At 46.1% G+C, this 18,059-nt stretch overlaps 1 protein-coding gene across 1 annotated transcript in view; it reads right to left on the bottom strand.

Moving 5' to 3' along the window:
* Positions 1 to 3,168: 3,168 nt before the first annotated feature.
* The window catches only part of LOC144611205 (uncharacterized), a 29,228-nt gene continuing 14,337 nt past the window's right edge, over positions 3,169 to 18,059 (bottom strand). Inside the window, exons 3-4 of the mRNA XM_078430255.1 lie at positions 5,389 to 5,543; positions 3,169 to 4,123 (exon numbers count right to left, since the gene is read on the bottom strand). Coding sequence (XP_078286381.1) covers positions 3,169 to 4,123; positions 5,389 to 5,543 — 1,110 coding nt within the window. The remainder of the gene's footprint in view (positions 4,124 to 5,388; positions 5,544 to 18,059) is intronic.

The following is an 18,059-nucleotide window of genomic DNA, read 5'->3' on the forward strand; positions in this document are numbered from 1 at the left end:
TGATGGAGTTACACACTGTGCAGTGCACTGATGAAGTGATACAACGTGGGGGTAGTACTGACGGAGTGACACAATGCGCTGTGTTGTTGTTCGTCCTTCGGGTTCGAAAATGACCATGACCTCACTTTCAGTTGGAGGATTGGTGACTGTGGGTCCTGAAGTGACTGGTGAGGCCAATCCGGGCCCGGAAGGCATGCCCACACGTAGGACACAAGTGGATGGGTGCTACATTGGAAGTGGAGGTAGCCCGGGCCTTGCGCGCGGTGCGTTTCCTCTGGGCCTGTGCAGTGCGTCTGTTCTCTGCTGCACGGGCTCCTGTGGTGAGCTTGCTACGCCAGGTTGGATGGTCCAGAGCAAGAGACTCCCAAGTGCTGAGGTTGATGTCCAAGTCTTTGAGGGACACTTTGAGGCAGTCCTTAAACCGTCTCTTCTGTCCTCCTACTGAGCGCTTGCCCTGACACAGTTCTCCATACAGAGGCTGTTTTGGCAGTCGACTGTCGGGCATTCTGACGACATGGCCTGCCCATCTGGCTTGGGCTTTCCGTAGGAGGGTGTGGACGCTGGGGATTCCGGCCCGTTCCAAGACCTCTGTGTCGGGAATTTTGTCCTGCCACCTGATGTCACGGAGTCTGCGTAAGCAGCTCAAGTGAAAGTGGTTGAGCTGTTTGGCATGTCTGCTGCAGACAGTCCAAGTGTCACTGGCATAGAGAAGAGTGGTGAGTACCACTGCACGGTAGACATTCAGCTTGGTGGTAAGGCTGAGTCCTCTCCGTTCCCAAACATTCCCATGGAGTCGCCCAAAGGCTGCGCTGGCCTTGGCAATCCTGTTGTTAACCTCAGCGTCAATGTTCACCACTCGCTAGAGTGTACTACCCAGATACATAAAGCTGTCGACTGCCTGTAGGTTCTGCCCCTTCACCGTGATGTGTGGTTCCTGGTAGGGATTTCCAGGCGCTGGCTGGTACATAACTTCAGTCATTTTGGTGCTAATGGAGAGACCAATGTTGTCACAGGCCTGTGAGAAGCAATCCATTTCATGCTGCATCTTCTGCTCTGTGCTGGCGTTGAGGGCGCAGTCATCAGCAAACAAGAAATCTCTGATGATGGTCTCCTTCACCTTTGTAACAGCTTGCAGGCGCCTGAGGTTGACCAGCCTTCTGTCAGTTCCTGTACCTGATGTGTATTCCATCCTGGCAGTCACGGATGGCATCGGTCAGCATGGCAGAGAAGACCATGCTGAAGAGTATAGGGGCAAGAACACAACCTTGCTTCACGCCGTTTGTCACTGGAAAGACTTCCGACTCGTCTCCATCATCTAGCACTTTCACCATCATGCCGTCATGGAACTGCCGGACAATCGTGATGAACTTGCTGGGACAGCCAAACTTCTGCATTATCTTCCACAAGTCATCTCTGCTGACAGTGTCAAAGGCGTTTGTCAGATCGACGAAGGTCACGAACAGGTCACTGTGCTGCTCTTGGCATTTTTCCTGGAGTTGGCGTGCAGCAAATATCATGTCGACAGCACGGAAACCACACTGGCTTTCTGGAAGGAGACCATGCTCAAGGTGTTGAATGAGACGGTTGCGCAGGATGCGAGCCAAGATCTTCCCAGCTATGGACAGGAGGGAGATGCCTCGATGATTGTCGCAAGACTGGCGGTTGCCTTTCCTCTTGTAGATGTGGACTATGCTGGCATCTTTCAACTGTTGTGGGACCTTCCCTTCATTCCACATGGATTGAAAGAGTTCAGTCAGCTTCTGCATAATGACAGGGCCTCCTACTTTGAACACTTCAGCACTACACTGTAGTACTGATGGAGTGACACCAGTTGATGCAGTTCGTGTGGATTAACACACTGTGGGTTGGTACAGATGGAGTGACACACTGCAGTAGTACTGATGGAGTGACACACTTTGCAGTAGTTCTGATGGAGTGATACACCGTGGGCCTCCGAAGAAGGGTCGTGACTAGAAACGAACCCATTCTTTCTCTGCCCAGATGCTGCCTGTCCCGATGAGTTACTCCAGCATTTTGTGTCCATGTTTGATTACATATGGTTCTGGAGCACAGTTTTATGGATCCCATGGATTATACAGATATCGGGAGCAACGTCAAAGAAAACAACCTGGTCTAAACAATGTCCACGCCCTGGCACAGGGGTGTGGATTACACCGGGTCCACGGTCGCAAGCCGGAGAATGCCAGTATCGCATCAGCAAAGTTGATGAACATGCAAAGACTAGAAGGCACAGCTTTAAGAAAAAGACAAAAGTTCAATTGAGGTGTCTGGGACACGTTTTGTTTTAAACTAGAGGGTGTCGGGTGCCTGAAACGCTCTTTTAGTGTAGGTGGTGGAGGATGGTGGTATCATGGCTTTTATGGGGCATTTGTATCGGCACGTGGACAAACAAAGACTTGCGGGATTTGGATCACGCGTAAGCAGATGACATAAATATATCTCGACATCATGTTGGGCCTTGAAATTATGGGCCGAAATGCCTTTTCCTGCGCTGTACATTTCCATATTCTATGTACAAATGCATCGGTCAGTGCAACAAAAAAAAACCCCATAATGCAGAATGCAGATTTATGGATTTTTTTTGCGTGTGCTGCGTTAAAACAAAAAGCTTTGGCTTTTTAAATGTTATTGAAACAAAACAGTTAAATAATACATAAATGCAATCATATCAAACTCAAGTTCATGAGAAAGGGTAAATGAGCATTTGCATCAATTTGGTGATGACAGCCATTCCTTCACTCCAGAGATGCTGCCTGATCCGCTGAGTTACTCCAGCATTTTGTATCTACCTTCGATTTAAAACAGCATCTGCAGGTTATTTTTCAACACTTTAAAATACACGTGGACAGGGTGCATGAATATGAATGATTATGATGAATGATGGGCAATCGCAGGCAAATGGGACTAACGTCGATGGAGCATGGAAGAGCTGAGCCCCAGGGCCAGATTCCGTGATTTGTGACTCTGAATTCCGCAGGTATTCCGTAACTTGTCCTCAACGTGTAAGTTTTGCGTTTAAAAGTATGGGCAGTTTAACGGAGTACGATTAACAAACTGAAATAAGTGAAAATGGGTGATAGATTGTCGGCGTGCATTGATGGTCAAAAAGGTTGCTTTTGTTTGTGTGTGTGTGTGTGTAGCATGTCCTTATGAGCGAACAAGTGCACGAATTACCCTCAGTGGGAATTTCACCGCGTTCATCATCTCCTGTCTGAATTTATTTTGGGTCACCACGTATATACACGTGTTGGTACAGGTACTGAGAAGCTGTAAAAACGTCGCCGTGATATCTGTGATATAGTAATAACCGGTGGGGGAGCCGTCATCTCCGATCTTCGCAATACCCGTAAAGATGTAAAAGACAGCTTGTGTTGCCCACAGCAATATGAAAGTGCCCGTGATACTAAAGAGTAAAACAATGGATTTCCTGCGGTTCTCCATCTCCGGGTCCTTGTCATTCCCTCCGTTGCTGCGGCCCCGGAGAACCCTGCGGACTCTGCTGGCCGCTACAATCCGCCTGACCGTCAGCACATTGAGCAGAAGGATCAGAAAGAACGGGAGACAAGGGGTTAGAACGCGGTGTGTGACACCATATGCGATCCATGCAGACGACGTATAGAAGTTGGGTTTAGTGAAGCACTCCCAGGGAAGATTATCAAATTCGTAGCCAGGCACCATCGTAAAACACCTGGGGATATTCTCCAAACAGCCCAGCACGATCACTGCCCCGATAACCACAGCCGCCGTTCTCTCGGTACAATATTTTATTTTCAGCTTCTCACAACAAATGGCCACAAACCGATCGAAGGTGAAGGCTACCGTCAGCCAGACAGAGACCGCGGTGGTTGCAAAGACCAGGAATACGACAGTCGTGCACACGGGAGTAATGTTCAGAAAAGAATACGGGAAGTAAATTAGAATAGTCTTACGTAGAAACGGATCAGTGATGCCGACCAGGAGATCAGACGCTGCCATGGCCAGCATGTAGCGAGTGATGCATTTGGAGAGACCGCATTTACCTCGACAGAGTATCACTATCGCCAACAGGTTCACTGTGAAGGAGAGAAGAGACATTACTGTCACAAGACCTGCACAAATGTATCTGAGGAACGTTGTCTCAGTAGAAGTTTTTCAAACTTGGATGCGTTGACCAAATGACCTTTAGCCCGGACAAAGTTCAGAGACTGCGGCGTTTGGACCACGAAGTCCACGCAACTCATCAAACACCAATGTATACTACGTTCACAGCTTTTCATTCCGCCCACATTCATATCAACTGCCCTCCACATTGTAGCATCCATCTGCCCTAAAGCCCATAAATAGTAGTTACAACAACCATTATTAGGCAGGTCGATTGCATGTGGGAGGAAAGACGAGCGCAGCTTGCGCGGAGTCGGAGGAGGAACGATGAAACATTGCACATGTGGCCCGGGAGGTAGAGATTGAACCTGCGTCTCCGGAACTGTGCGACATCGGCAGTACTGACTATGGCGTGGTGGCGAGGATGTACGGAGAGTGATGCAGGCCAGGATAAACAACGGCCATGACGTGCACACTGCGGCAGTTACAGAAGGAAAATGGACGTCTAACCAAATTAAACAAGTTAATTATCGAAACAGAAAAAAATGTTTGTTTAACGTCGGCAGTGCCGGAGTACTTCACGTAATAACTCACAGCATGTGCACGTACATGAAAATCAAAGACAAAACAAATTACCGAAAACAGCGACAGTCGCTATGGTTGGGAAATATATATCTTCAATTCGATAGATCAATGGATATCCCATAGCTGTAAGACACAATTAACTCCCGTGGCTCCGTCAGTCCGTCATCGCCGCAGCTCTGTGGCCCTGCCTTCTGGTGCGCACCGAGATATACCAGAGCGATGGGTCTCCAGCGACATGAACTCATACCTGCTGATCGACATTAGTAACACTCACAAAACAAACACCTTGCGTCACAGCCATTGACTGCACCATGGGAGATGGCAAGCAAACAACTTAACGATCGAGTAAAAAAACAAAGTGGGTCGCTGAAAAGGGAGTCTGAATAACGGTCACTATTTGAAACGTCACCTCTACACGTTCTCCAAGAATGCTGCCTGACCCTCTGTTACACCCGCACTTTGTGTATGTTTCACTGAAAATAGGAATTCATGCTTTCCAATGAATGAATGGTCCTTGACACTGGGTTATTTCATTTAATGTTGGTGTGATTTCGATGAATATCACCAGTGATCCCATCTACCACTCCAGCTATCGTAACCCCCCCCCCCAAATAAATCATCATTCACGCCACGGCGTCCCTGATATTGCAAGACAGATACTGAAATATTCGTTTGAATTTCCATTCGACATTTCTTCCTCACGTTTTTGACCACGAATAGTGGTGCTGATATAACGCTGCTTCCCCGCCTTGATAACCGCATCTGGTCCAACAGTCCCCGGTCCTGGCGTGCTTCTCACACACTGCCTTCCTTCCATTAATCCCAGTTCCACTGAATATCGACACTGAGGGTCGATCCTGATAAAATATTACTTTCGAAGTCAATAACAAACATCCGCAATTGCTGGTTTATACCAAAAGTAAACACAAAACATTTGAGTAGCTAAGCGGGGCAATTTATATGTTACTATATGTTATGTAATGGCAGATTATACACCGTCTCAAAGTCCAACTTCGATAGCCATTACTGCTCGGGATGGAGTGGAGGTATAGCTGATGCACACACCGCACTCTGAGATAACAACAACAAATCTTCCAAACGCTGTTTCTTGACTAATTGGTCTTTATTAGCGTCGCACAAATCAAAAGAGTAATTCATAACTTTTCGTTCTTATCAACTGTTTCTTCTGCAAACAATACAGTCGGGATCGTGTAGTCGTGTGGTCGTGGTTGTGGCCGTGTGGTCATATGGTTAAAAACGGTATTCTCTCCATCCTCCGAGACTAAACTGACCCACAATCTCTGTGGCCCCGCTAGCCTCCTCAGATGTAGGCACTCCCCATTACGTATCAAATCACACCCACAAGCATGCAAAAAAAAAACAGAAACTAGAAATATTAAACAAAGCCATAATATAATGATAGTAACTAATTGAAGCGTAAATGGCTCCTACACATCGGCCCCTAATTGTTCTACGTATACAACGAAACAATTACCAATAGATATTAAAAGGAGCTATGAAAGCTTACGAAGTTGAGACAGCATTTGATTTCTTCCTGCATGTCCGATCTGTTCATAAATATGTCTTAACAGCAATGTTGAAATATGAAAGGTCTTCGAGAGAATAATAGGATGCTTAGCCTCTTCAGGCATCGCTAGTTCATTCAGGCGAATAGCTACTCTCAGAATTCCTTTATCCAGTATCGGATCAAGCCTGTATGTATGATTATTTCTTTTAACACCATGCTCACAAGCTTGTAATGTTGATAGCTCTTCCTTGTATCCTTGTCTTTGACAGAAAGAGATAACTGCATTTTCTGCCTTAAAAAGATCATCAGGTCATAAGCTCGGTCCCCGGTATGATACCTTAAAGACTTGCATCTCTTTGTCAACCTTTTCTTTCAGCTTGTCAGGATCCGTGTCAAAGCTGCTCGTAGCATCCCGAGTTTCCTTTCTCTTACGAGTCCACTGCAAAAGCATTGTCTTTGCTTTAAGAAACCAAGCTACCACAGCCTTCAACTTATTCCATGATGAGAAATGGGTAATTAAATGATTTGTTGAATCCAGTGGATCCTTGATAACGGCGTTCACTGAGATATTTTGCTTGATCACATGGTCATTAGCAGAGATTTCAGTTTCTAGGTTACACCTTGGCCATTCTCGGTCTGGTTTACAGAAGAATTCTGGCCCATTGATCCATCTCTTACTGCTCCTTACTGCTCCAGAATCGGTTTGCTGTTAATCCTCTAGAGGTTTCATCTGCAGGATTTTCCTTGGTATTAACATACTTCCACTGTGATACATTAGTGGCATCCCTTAAAAAAGAGATCCTGTTTGCTACAAATGTTAGGAAGCGTTTGTTTTCATTGTTGATGTACTTAAGCACTGTCATGCCATCAGTCCAGAAGATAGATTCCTCCAGCTTAAGCTGTAGTTCTTTTTGCAGCAAAATGTCAATTCTGACAGCTAAGACTGCGTCTGCAAGCTCCATTCTGGGAATCGTCATTTGCTTCAATGGTGCCACTCTGGACTTTCCCATTAAGAATGCAGCATGTACTTCATTGTTATCAGTTTCCAGTCTCAGATATGAAACAGTACCGTAACCATTTTCACTTGCGTCAGAAAAATGATGCAGCTGTGCAAATTTGATTCGACCAAAGTTTGTAGGCTTCATACACCGGTCCACTCTGAACTCCTAGAACTTGTCGAGATCTACTAACCACTCTGTCCATCGCTGAGAGAAGATTTGCGTTGTACTCTCATCCCATTCAAATTTCTTCTAGCAGAGATCTTGTAACATTTCCTTGGCTGGTAGTGTAAATGGTGCAAGAAATCCGAAAGGGTCGTAAACAGAACGAATCACAGACAGGATACCCCGTCTTGTGCATGGTCGTTCCTGAATCGAAATTCTGAACGTGAACACATCTGTTTCAACGTACCAGTGCAATCGCAGTGCTCTCTCCATAGGCAGATTGTCTTTGTCCAAATCCAACTCCCGGGTCTCATTGGCTCTGTTATCTAGTAGAATGATTTCCAATACAGTTGTTGCTGATCCATTTCGATAGCATGAATCCTCCCTTGTTGCAGAGGGAAGTCAGATGTTTTACCATTTGGATTGCTTCCTGTTCCAACGACATGGATTTTAAACAATCGTCCACAGAGAAATTGCTCTTTACTGTGTTTGTCACTTCTTCTGGAAAGTGAGCTTCATTGTCCTCGGCGGTTTTCCTCAATGCGAAGTTTGTACAACTTGGTGATGACACTACTCCGGTATTCAACGAGATCTTGTGGTGCATCACTATCCGGCCACCATAGGAATCGCAAGTAGTTAACATGCTTTTCCGATACTTTGACCTGATGAAACATTGCCTTGATATCGGCCATCAAAACCGCCGGCTCTTATATGAATCCGATAAGAACTCCGATGATTGAGTTCGTTCGGTCTGGACCCTGCAGCAGGTGACAGTTAAATGATTTACCCTTGAAAACCGCAGCACCGTCGAAGATCACTCTTAAAGTTCATTTCTTTGAATGATACCCCCGTGGTGTGGGGTGTTCCAAAGCTCCATCACATCGATTCAACCGGTCTTCTAGTACCCATTCAGCATAACCATTATTAATCATCTCCGTGAGGAAAGGTGTATATTCTTCATGACATTTTGTATTCTTGCCAAACCCGTTTCAGATTCTGAAGGCGACGGTTAATCGGCAGACTAACACTTTCTTCTTTGAAAGGTAAGTCTAGGCAATAGTGCCCTTCTATCATCTTTACTGAGTGATTACTAATTTCCAAAAACGTTAGTGCTTGGTGTTTTCTTCTGATTCCTTGCTGGTTCTTTCATTGAAGTAATCATTGTATTGCTTGGCCAACAACTCCTCTAGATTGATAATATACTCGACCACGTTGGGATCATTCCTTGTAGAGGGGGGACAGGGAAGGTGAGAGGGTGTGAGTTAGTGAACCCTGGCCCCAAAGCCTCTCCTGTATTGGCGTAGCACACTCAAACCCCCACTCAATCCCCCTTATGCCCCCTCCTCCCCACACTGACCCACTCCATCCCCTTACACACCCCCACTTGCACCTCCCCTTCCCCTACCTGGCCCCCGCACTTCCCGCACAACCCCCACCCTCTCCACCCCCACCCCTCCCCCTCCTCCCCCCACTCTTTCCTTCCCCCACCCCACTAACTTCCTACCCCCAACCTCCACTCCACCCACTTGAACCCCCCTCCTCCTCCTACCCCCACCCCATCACCCCTCACTCCCTCGACCCCCCCATCCTCCCACCTCCTCCTCCATCCCCACCCCCACCACCCCCTTACCTACTCGGCACCCTCCTCCCCCAACACCTTCCTCCTCCCCCCACCTCTCCGTCTACCGCCCACCCCTCCTCTCCTACTGGACCTCCGTCCTCCTCCTCTCTCCATCCCCCTCACCCCTCCATCCCCCCTCCTCCTTCCCCATATCCCCTCCTCCTCCCCATACACACCTCACCCACTCCATCCCCACCCCCTCCATCCCCCCTCCTCACCCTCCCCTCTCCCTCTCCTCCCCATCCTTCTCCTTCCCCATTCCACCTCCCCATCCGCCCCCCCACTGACGCTCTCGTCAACCCCACCCCTCACCTCGCCCCCCCACCCCCATTGCCTACTGCAGTCACTATGGCGGGCGCCGCCCCCGGGTTTGTTAACTTCTTTAACGGCTTTTTTTGGCTGCGGGCCCGGTAACGCCGCTTAAACCTCCTCCAAGATTGAGGAGAGGAAATGGGAGAGGGGAGGGAAGAGGAGAGCGGAGAAAAAAGGGGAGAAGAAAGGGAGAGGAAAGGGGAGAGGAAAAGGGAGAGGAAAGGGGAGAGGAAAGCGGCGAGTTAAGGGGAGAGGAAGGCACTGAGCACGGCCCTACCGTCAGTCGGGAGGGTGCCCTCCCCTCTCGGAGCGGAAGAGGCGACTACACCTCCCGGCGGTCAACGCTGCCCGATCTGAGGAATGTCAGGCGCGAGGCACGCCTGGACGGGCGGCGGTGCTCCCGGGGGTGGGGAAATCGTGCATTAGTTAAAGGTCCGGGGGGGGAGCGCATTAGTTCAAGTTCGGGAGGGCGCATTACTTAAAGGTCCGGGGGGAGCGCACTAGTTCAAGTTCGGGGGGGGGTGCATTACTTAAAGGTCCGGGGGGAGCGCACTAATTACAGGTCCGGTGGGCGCATTAGTCAAAGGTCCGGAGGGGGGGGTTGCTGATCTCTTGAAGACGTGCGGGTCCCATTGTGACGTCACACGCTGAAGACCTTCAAGAAATGGGTTAGAAAGGAAAATTTTAAGCTTTAAAATCTCTCTCGCTTTAGAAATGTAGCTTCAATTTGTATGAGAATTGTTACATAATATGCCCAGGATAATGGTGAGTAACGTGGGCAAAAATTGTGGCGCTCTGGTGTACCGATTTGGCTGTGTGTGCGAACCACAAAGGTTATGCTGCACACATACACAGATACACACGGACAGAGAGCTCTAGAGGCTAGTGGAATCAAGGGATATCAGGAGAAGGCAGGCACGGGTTACTGATTGTGGACGATCAGCCATGATCACAATGAATGGGGTTGCTGGCTTGAAGGGCCGAATGGCCTCCTCCTGCACCTATGTTCTATGCCTATGTCTAGAATCTTCTCCGGTAATGTTCTCACCACAGGTGCTAGGATGAATTGTCCCTAGTTATCAGGTTTCTCTTTGCAGCCAGTTGATGGTTGTCAAGAATTATAGCAGGGAGGTTTTTTTTCAGCTGCGGAATCGGGCAGCGAAATAACAAATGGGGCTTATTTCAGATAAGTGGGAAGTGTTGATTTTGGGAAGTCAATATCAATAGTCAATAGTCAATAGTCGTTTATTTGTTACATACACATAAATGTGTAGTAAAATGAAACATTACCCGCAGTTGAACAATAAGACCAATAAGATTAATCAATAAAAATGCAATAACACATACAATCACAACTAACACCAAACAAAAAGAAACATCCATCACAGTGAGTCTCCTCCAGTCCCTCCTCACTGTGATGGAAGGCCAAAATGTCTTTTTCTCTTCCCTGCCGTCTTGTCCCGCGGTCAGGCTGTTGGAGTTGCCACGTCGGGGCGGTCGGGGCTCCCGATATTGAAGCCCCCGCTGGGCGGTGAAAGGTCAACGGCCTATTTCAGGCCGCGCCGGACGGTGAAAGGTCCGTGGCGGGCAGACCCAAGCCCCGCGATTCGGGGCGGGCGAACACGCTGCCTCTGCCGTTGCCGGAGCTCCCGATGTCGGCCCCCATCCAGGGGCCTGCGGGCTTCCGACGTCCACGCGGCCCGCGCCGGAGCCTCCGGAGACGAGTCGCAGCCGCGCCCGCAGCATCCGCAGGCAGCCAGCGCCGCAGGTGGTGAGTCCGCGCCGCGGGCTCTGCGAACCAGAGCCCCAGGTGTTCCCAGGTGAATGGCCGGTGGTAGGCCGCAACGGGAACGGAGACACGACACAGAACAAAGGTCACGTCTCCGTTCTGGAGAGAGAATGTTACAGTTCCCGTTCCCTCCCACCCCACCCCCCCCTCCCAAAACATAACATACAACACTACATCATATTAAACTACAATTCAGACAAAAACAACAAAAAACACAAAAGACAGACGGACTGCAGGCAAGCCGCAGCTGCGAAGTCAATCCAGGTCTTGAACTTCTCTGGGGAGTGTGGTCGAGTAGATGGCTTAAACGTACACAGATCTGTGTAAGAGGCATCACAAGTAAATAGGGTGGTGCAGAGGATTTGAGGCATCGACCCATATCAGTCAGGGAAATAAATATAGACGTTGGAATTCTATGTTCGGCTGGTCAAGAAGTTATCGAGGGGGCACTTGGAGTGGTATGTTTGTTTTTTCGTTACCACGCATAGGAAAAAAGCCACTAAGATGTAACGAGTGCAGTGAAGATTTACGACTGTGTGTCCCCGGAACAAGGTTTGGAGCGGAGTTACTGGGAGAGGTTGGACAAGCCAAGAATTTATTCCTTGGAGCGCAGGAGGGTAAAGAGTGGTCGATCTCACAGAGGTGCATAGAATCATGTTGGCATGGTTAGGGCCGTGGTTCAAAATAATAACACAAAGCATTTGAGCAGGTACATGGAGAGGAAAGGTTCAGAGGGAGATGAAATTGCAACTCAATCGTACTATCCCTCACCATGGGACACAGGAACCTGCGCCTGACGAGTGTACCAGGTACACCACTGACATGTACCCACTGCTTCTAAACAGCCTGTAATCTGCTTGGTTATTTAGTCACCAATAAACTCTAGTCTGGTGAGGGATAGTCATCAGGTGTCGACATTTCTCAAAGGTGCAGATTAAACAGAAAACATAAGTATTGCCTGTCACATACATCGACCCTTTTAAAAAATATCTGTCTCTGATCTCAGAATTGCTTCTTTCAGTTTCAACGTGTCCCAGTTAGCGCCGTGATAGGGGATATGCACCCTTCAAATACTTGGCAAATGCGCACAGCAATTAAGTCAAGTCAAGTCAAGTCAAGTCAAGTCAAGTCAAGTCAAGTCAATTTTATTTGTATAGCACATTTAAAAACAACCCACGTTGACCAAAGTGCTGTACATCTGATTAGGTTCCAATGGGGGGAAAAAAATCGAAGATAGACACAAAAATGCTAGAGTACTCTCAGCCGGTCGGGCAGCATCTCTAAAAAAAGTTATAGGTGACGTTTCGGTTCGAGACCCTTCTTGACTGAGTGTCAGTCTGAAGGAGGGTGTCGACCTGAAACGTCAACTATTTCTTTCTTCAGAGATGCTGCCTGACCCGCCGAGGTCCTCCAGCATATCGTGTCTATCTCGAAGGTAGAAACAAAATGCTGGAGAAACTCAGCGGGTCAGGCAGCATCTCTGGAGCGAAGGAATGGGTGACGTTTGGGTCGAGACCCTTCTTCAGACTCAAGATAGCATTTCGTGTAGATCTGTTGTTTAAAAGAGCATCTTCAGTTCCTTCCTACACAGGAATCATCTCTGGGAGTGTGGCAGCACTTTCTGAACCGCTGAATGGACAGCCCAGACAGATGAGTTGATGATATGCGTTTAGACTGCCCTTGCTGCCTGACGATTTGAATTCACATCGACGTATCGACTGGTCTATGACGTTCACTGCAAAATAAAATGCAGATTGAACAGATCCTTAACTTGTGTTCACCGGCTGGACCTAATATTCCCCATTGGGCGAAGAGCACAGCACAGTTACTCAATTCCCCCTTTCTCAGATCTGCTTTTAAATTTTCATCTTTATTCATTAAATTGCATGCTGGAGAGAGATATTTACTTATTTTCAACATATTTATTGAGATAACTATAACAAACAAATATATCTGTGCATTACCGTTTTTATTGGCGTGGGGGGAGCAGCAAGATGCAATAGATTAACAAAAGATATTGAGCCCTCGTTAAACCATTACAGTCAAACACCTGAAATAATGCAAAACAGACGATTGTTATCCAGTCGTGAATTTCATCTAAAAGATGGGGGTCGAAATTAAATGAGGTTATGCCACTGCTAATACACACCCATCACTGACCACACTGAGTATGCCGCTGCTAATCCGGACCCATCACTGACCACACTGATAATGTCACTGCTTGTCTAGACACATCACTGACCACAATGATAATGTCACTGCTTGTCCAGACCTACCACTGACCACACTGATAATGTCACTGCTTGTCCAGACCCATCACTGACAACACTGATAATGCCACTGTTTATCCAGACCAATCACTGACCACACTGATAATGCCACTATTTATCCAGAGGAATCACTGACCACACTGATAATGTCACGGCTTATCCAGACTTATCACTGACCACACTGATAATGGCATGGCTTATCAAGACCCATCACTGACCACACTGATAATGTGTCAAATTATGTGTCGTAACAATGTGTCAAATAAACAATAGACAATAGACAATAGACAATAGACAATAGGTGCAGGAGTAGGCCATTCAGCCCTTCGAGCCAGCACCGCCATTCAATGAGATCATGGCTGATCACTCTCAATCAGTACCCCGTTCCTGCCTTCTCCCCATACCCCCTCACTCCGCTATCCTTAAGAGTTCTATCCAGCTCTCTCTTGAAATCATCCAACGAACTGGCCTCCACTGCCTTCTGAGGCAGAGAATTCCACACCTTCACCACTCTCTGACTGAAAAAGTTCTTCCTAATCTCCGTTCAAAATGGCCTACCCCTTATTCTTAAACTGTGGCCCCTTGTTCTGGACTCCCCCAACATTGAGAACATGTTTCCTGCCTCTAATGTGTCCAATCCCCTAATTATCTTATATGTTTCAATAAGATCCCCCCTCATCCTTCTAAATTCCAGTGTATACAAGCCCAATCGCTCCAGCCTTTCAACATACGACAGTCCCGCCATTCCGGGAATTAACCTAGTGAACCTACGCTGCACGCCCTCCATAGCAAGAATATCCTTCCTCAAATTTGGAGACCAAAACTGCACACAGTACTCCAGGTGCGGTCTCACCATGGCCCGGTACAACTGTAGAAGGACCTCTTTGCTCCTATACTCAACTCCTCTTGTTACGAAGGCCAACATTCCATTGGCTTTCTTCACTGCCTGCTGTACCTGCATACTTCCTTTCATTGACTGATGCACTAGGACACCCAGATCTCGTTGAACTCCCCCTCCTCCTAACTTGACACCATTCAGATAATAATCTGCCTTTCTATTCTTACTTCCAAAGTGAATAACCTCACACTTATCTACATTAAACTGCATCTGCCATGTATCCGCCCACTCACACAACCTGTCCAAGTCACCCTGCAGCCTTATTGCATCTTCCTCACAATTCACACTACCCCCCAGCTTAGTATCATCTGCAAATTTGCGAATGGTACTTTTAATCCCTTCGTCTAAGTCATTAATGTATATCGTAAATAGCTGGGGTCCCAGCACCGAACCTTGCGGTACCCCACTGGTCACTGCCTCCCATTCCGAAAGGGACCCATTTATCCCCACTCTTTGCTTTCTGTCTGTCAACCAATTTTCTATCCATGTCAGTACCCTACCCCCAATACCATGCGCCCTAATTTTGCCCACTAATCTCCTGTGTGGGACCTTGTCGAAGGCTCAGTCAGCCTTAACCAACCTGCTCTCCCGGTGGCTGAGCACTTCAACTCCCCCTCCCACTCCCAGTCTGGCCTTTCTGTCGTGGGCCCCCTCCAGTGCCATAGTGAGGCCCACCAGAAATTGGAGGAACAGAACCTCATATTTCGCTTGGGCAGCTTGCAGCCCAATTGTATGAACATTGACTTCTCCAACTTTAGATAGTTCCTCTGTCTCTCTATTTCCCCCTCTCCCCCTTCCTCCCCTTCCCAATTCTCCCACTGTCTTCCTGTCTCCACCTATATCCTTTCTTTGTCCCGCCCCCCTGACATCAGTCTGAAGAAGGGTCTCGACCCGAAACGTCACCCATTCCCTCTCTCCTAGATGCTGCCTGACCTGCTGAGTTACTCCAGCATTTTGTGATGCCTTCGATTTGTACCAGCATCAGCAGTTATTATCCTACGCTGATAATGTCACTGCTTCTCCAGACCCATCACTGACCGCACTGATAATGCCACTGCCTATCCAGACCCATCATTGTCCACAATGATAACATTGAATAAATGTACTTCCTTTGAATAAATGTACAACCTTACCCAGGATACCGGACATTTGTTGCCCGGAAACAGGTTTCGGAGCTGTCAGGGGAGGTTGGTCAAGCAAGGACTATGGGACTGCTTCAGACCACATTTGGACTACGCAGTTGCAGCATGGGACCCATACACAATTAAAAACATTTCTCCCATCGAATGTGTCGTTTTGTTACAAATACCTATGAGAGAGAAGCGAGTGTTACCGAACTTCCAAATTCATTGGGGTGGAACATTCCCCAAGACAGACGTAAAGCCCACCGTTTGACCTGTTTTTACAAAATGTTAAATGGTCAGGTCGACAAAGATTGCCACATCTACACCAAACCCAAACCCATCAGGAGTAGATAAGGCATTGGATTCAATTTGAGATCCCAGCTATCAAGAAAGATGTGTATAGCAATTCATTCTTCTCTCGCACAAATAAAACATGGAATAGTCTTCACACTACTATAGCTACTCAACCTGACGCAACTACATTTCAGGCAGCTCTTTTCCAAGAAGCCCTTACTGCTTAAGTCCATACTCCGCCACCTCCAGTTTCAATTCCATTTGGAATATTTTGGCGGACCAAGAACCAAGACCAACACCAAGATTAGCTCATACATCGCCCTATCAACTGATTAAGTGAAGTGTTTCTTTCAGTTTCTACGTGTACCAGATGTACACACCATGATGGTAAACATGTTCTCATGCATTTCTTGATAAATAGGCACAAATATTGTCGGTGTGTGTGGCAGCTCTCTCTGAAATGCTTGTGGACAGGCCACAAGGATGAGTTGGTCATTTGCCTCCAGACAAACTTTGCTGTCTGGTCTGTGTGCTTGAAATAACATCAACCTGTCGACTGATCTGAAACCATTCATCACAAAACAAACTGCAAGAAATGGGTACTCGGGATTTTGTGGCAGACCTTTTACAAAAAGCCTTAAAATTGCATTACAAACCTTCACTCGGTCGAGCTCATAGAGCGCAGCGAAAACGTACACAGGATGATGCCCATCCAAGACAAATTATTGTAAAGGTGCAACTGGATCATGAATTTGATGATATAATGAAGAAAATGGTTCGAGGCGGACAGCTCCTTCTTGAAGGGCAAGATTTAGTATCTACCGAGATTATTCGGCAGAAGTCTACAAGAAAAGAGGGCAGTTCATTGAGACAAAGAGAATTTTGAAGAAGGTACCTGATTTGAGATACAGTTTGCTTTATCCCGCAAGACTAAGAGTCTCCTACAAGTCCAAGGAGCTTTTTTTTACAGACCACGAAAAAGCACTGGAATATGCTAAAGATGTCGGTAACATGATCATAGACTGAAGAATTTACATTACTCCTTAGGAGTCCCGCCAGATCTAAAAGGACCGTTAATGTTCTTTTAAGAGCTTTGAGGATATCAGGAAACCGAAATGGATGGAGGACATTGGATAAAACCGTGATCTTTTTTGTTTTCTCTGTTTACTAATCATTGTTATTATCTGGATACTCATATCTAACGATATATGTAACAACCAATACCTATTAAATATCTATATTACCACTAAAAACTATTAACAAAATTATTAACATTAACATTAATCATAAAAATTTAATACTGTATATGATTGATAACAATGATTAATAATTAACAGTCTTCGATTAACATAGAAATGTATTACACAATTATATTATATAGGAAGATATGCAAGAGGTAAATTAGCCTAAGTCAAAATAAAGTTTGACGGTTTTTCTCTTTAATTTTTAATTTAAATTTAAATTTATGATAGATTTAGCGGGAAAAAATTAATATGATATGTAGAGAATAAACGTAGTGAATTTTTGCTGCTCTAAAATTTTTCTGCAAGGATACGTGCTTATGTATGCATACATATGGGGATGTATATATATATATATGTGGATATCGGGTGTGTGTATGTATGGGTAGGTAAATAAGTTTGTTATTCCCAAAGAAGATATATGAATGTTAGAAATAACCCTTTATTTCCTTTGCGCACGGAGCTGGAATTTTTATTTTTTTTACAAAGGCTACGGAAGTCTTTAGAATTCTAGCCACGTTAGTGTGGCTATCACTAACTACACTAATTGTAGAGGTAGTTTCTTTTCTTTCACCCTATATTAATCAACTCTATCACTTTTCTCTTTTTAAATATTTTTATAACTTAATGTTTGAATGGAAAAATAAGACAAATACAAGGAGATGTGCTCGGAAGAGCAATGTATATGATTTTAAATTCATCTATTCGAGGTTCGGGAGCAGGGTCAGGTTCTGTGTGCTGTACCTTCTGCTCGGTTATAGACCACCTTAGAAACAAAATGCAAGATATTAATATGACAAGAGGGGGTCAGGGAATAACATTTTGTAGTTGGAATGTCAAGGGAATCAATGAACCAATTAAGAGAGGCAAAGTTTTGGCACATCTAAATTTAATCAAAACTGATATAATATTTCTTCAAGAAACGCACCTTAAGAAGGAATCTCAATATAGACTTAAAGCTAAGTGGATTGCTGAATCATATCATTCCTCCTTCTCCCACAAGTCCAGAGGAGTTGCAATACTAAATCGTAAAGGAATATATTTTAAGAACTCCTCAACAATAGTGGATATTGATGGTAGATATATTATATTAGTTGGAGAGTTAAATGGAGAAAAAGTGATTCTTCTTAATG

This window comes from Rhinoraja longicauda, chromosome 39, assembly GCF_053455715.1.
Source record: "Rhinoraja longicauda isolate Sanriku21f chromosome 39, sRhiLon1.1, whole genome shotgun sequence".
NCBI lineage: Eukaryota > Metazoa > Chordata > Chondrichthyes > Rajiformes > Arhynchobatidae > Rhinoraja > Rhinoraja longicauda.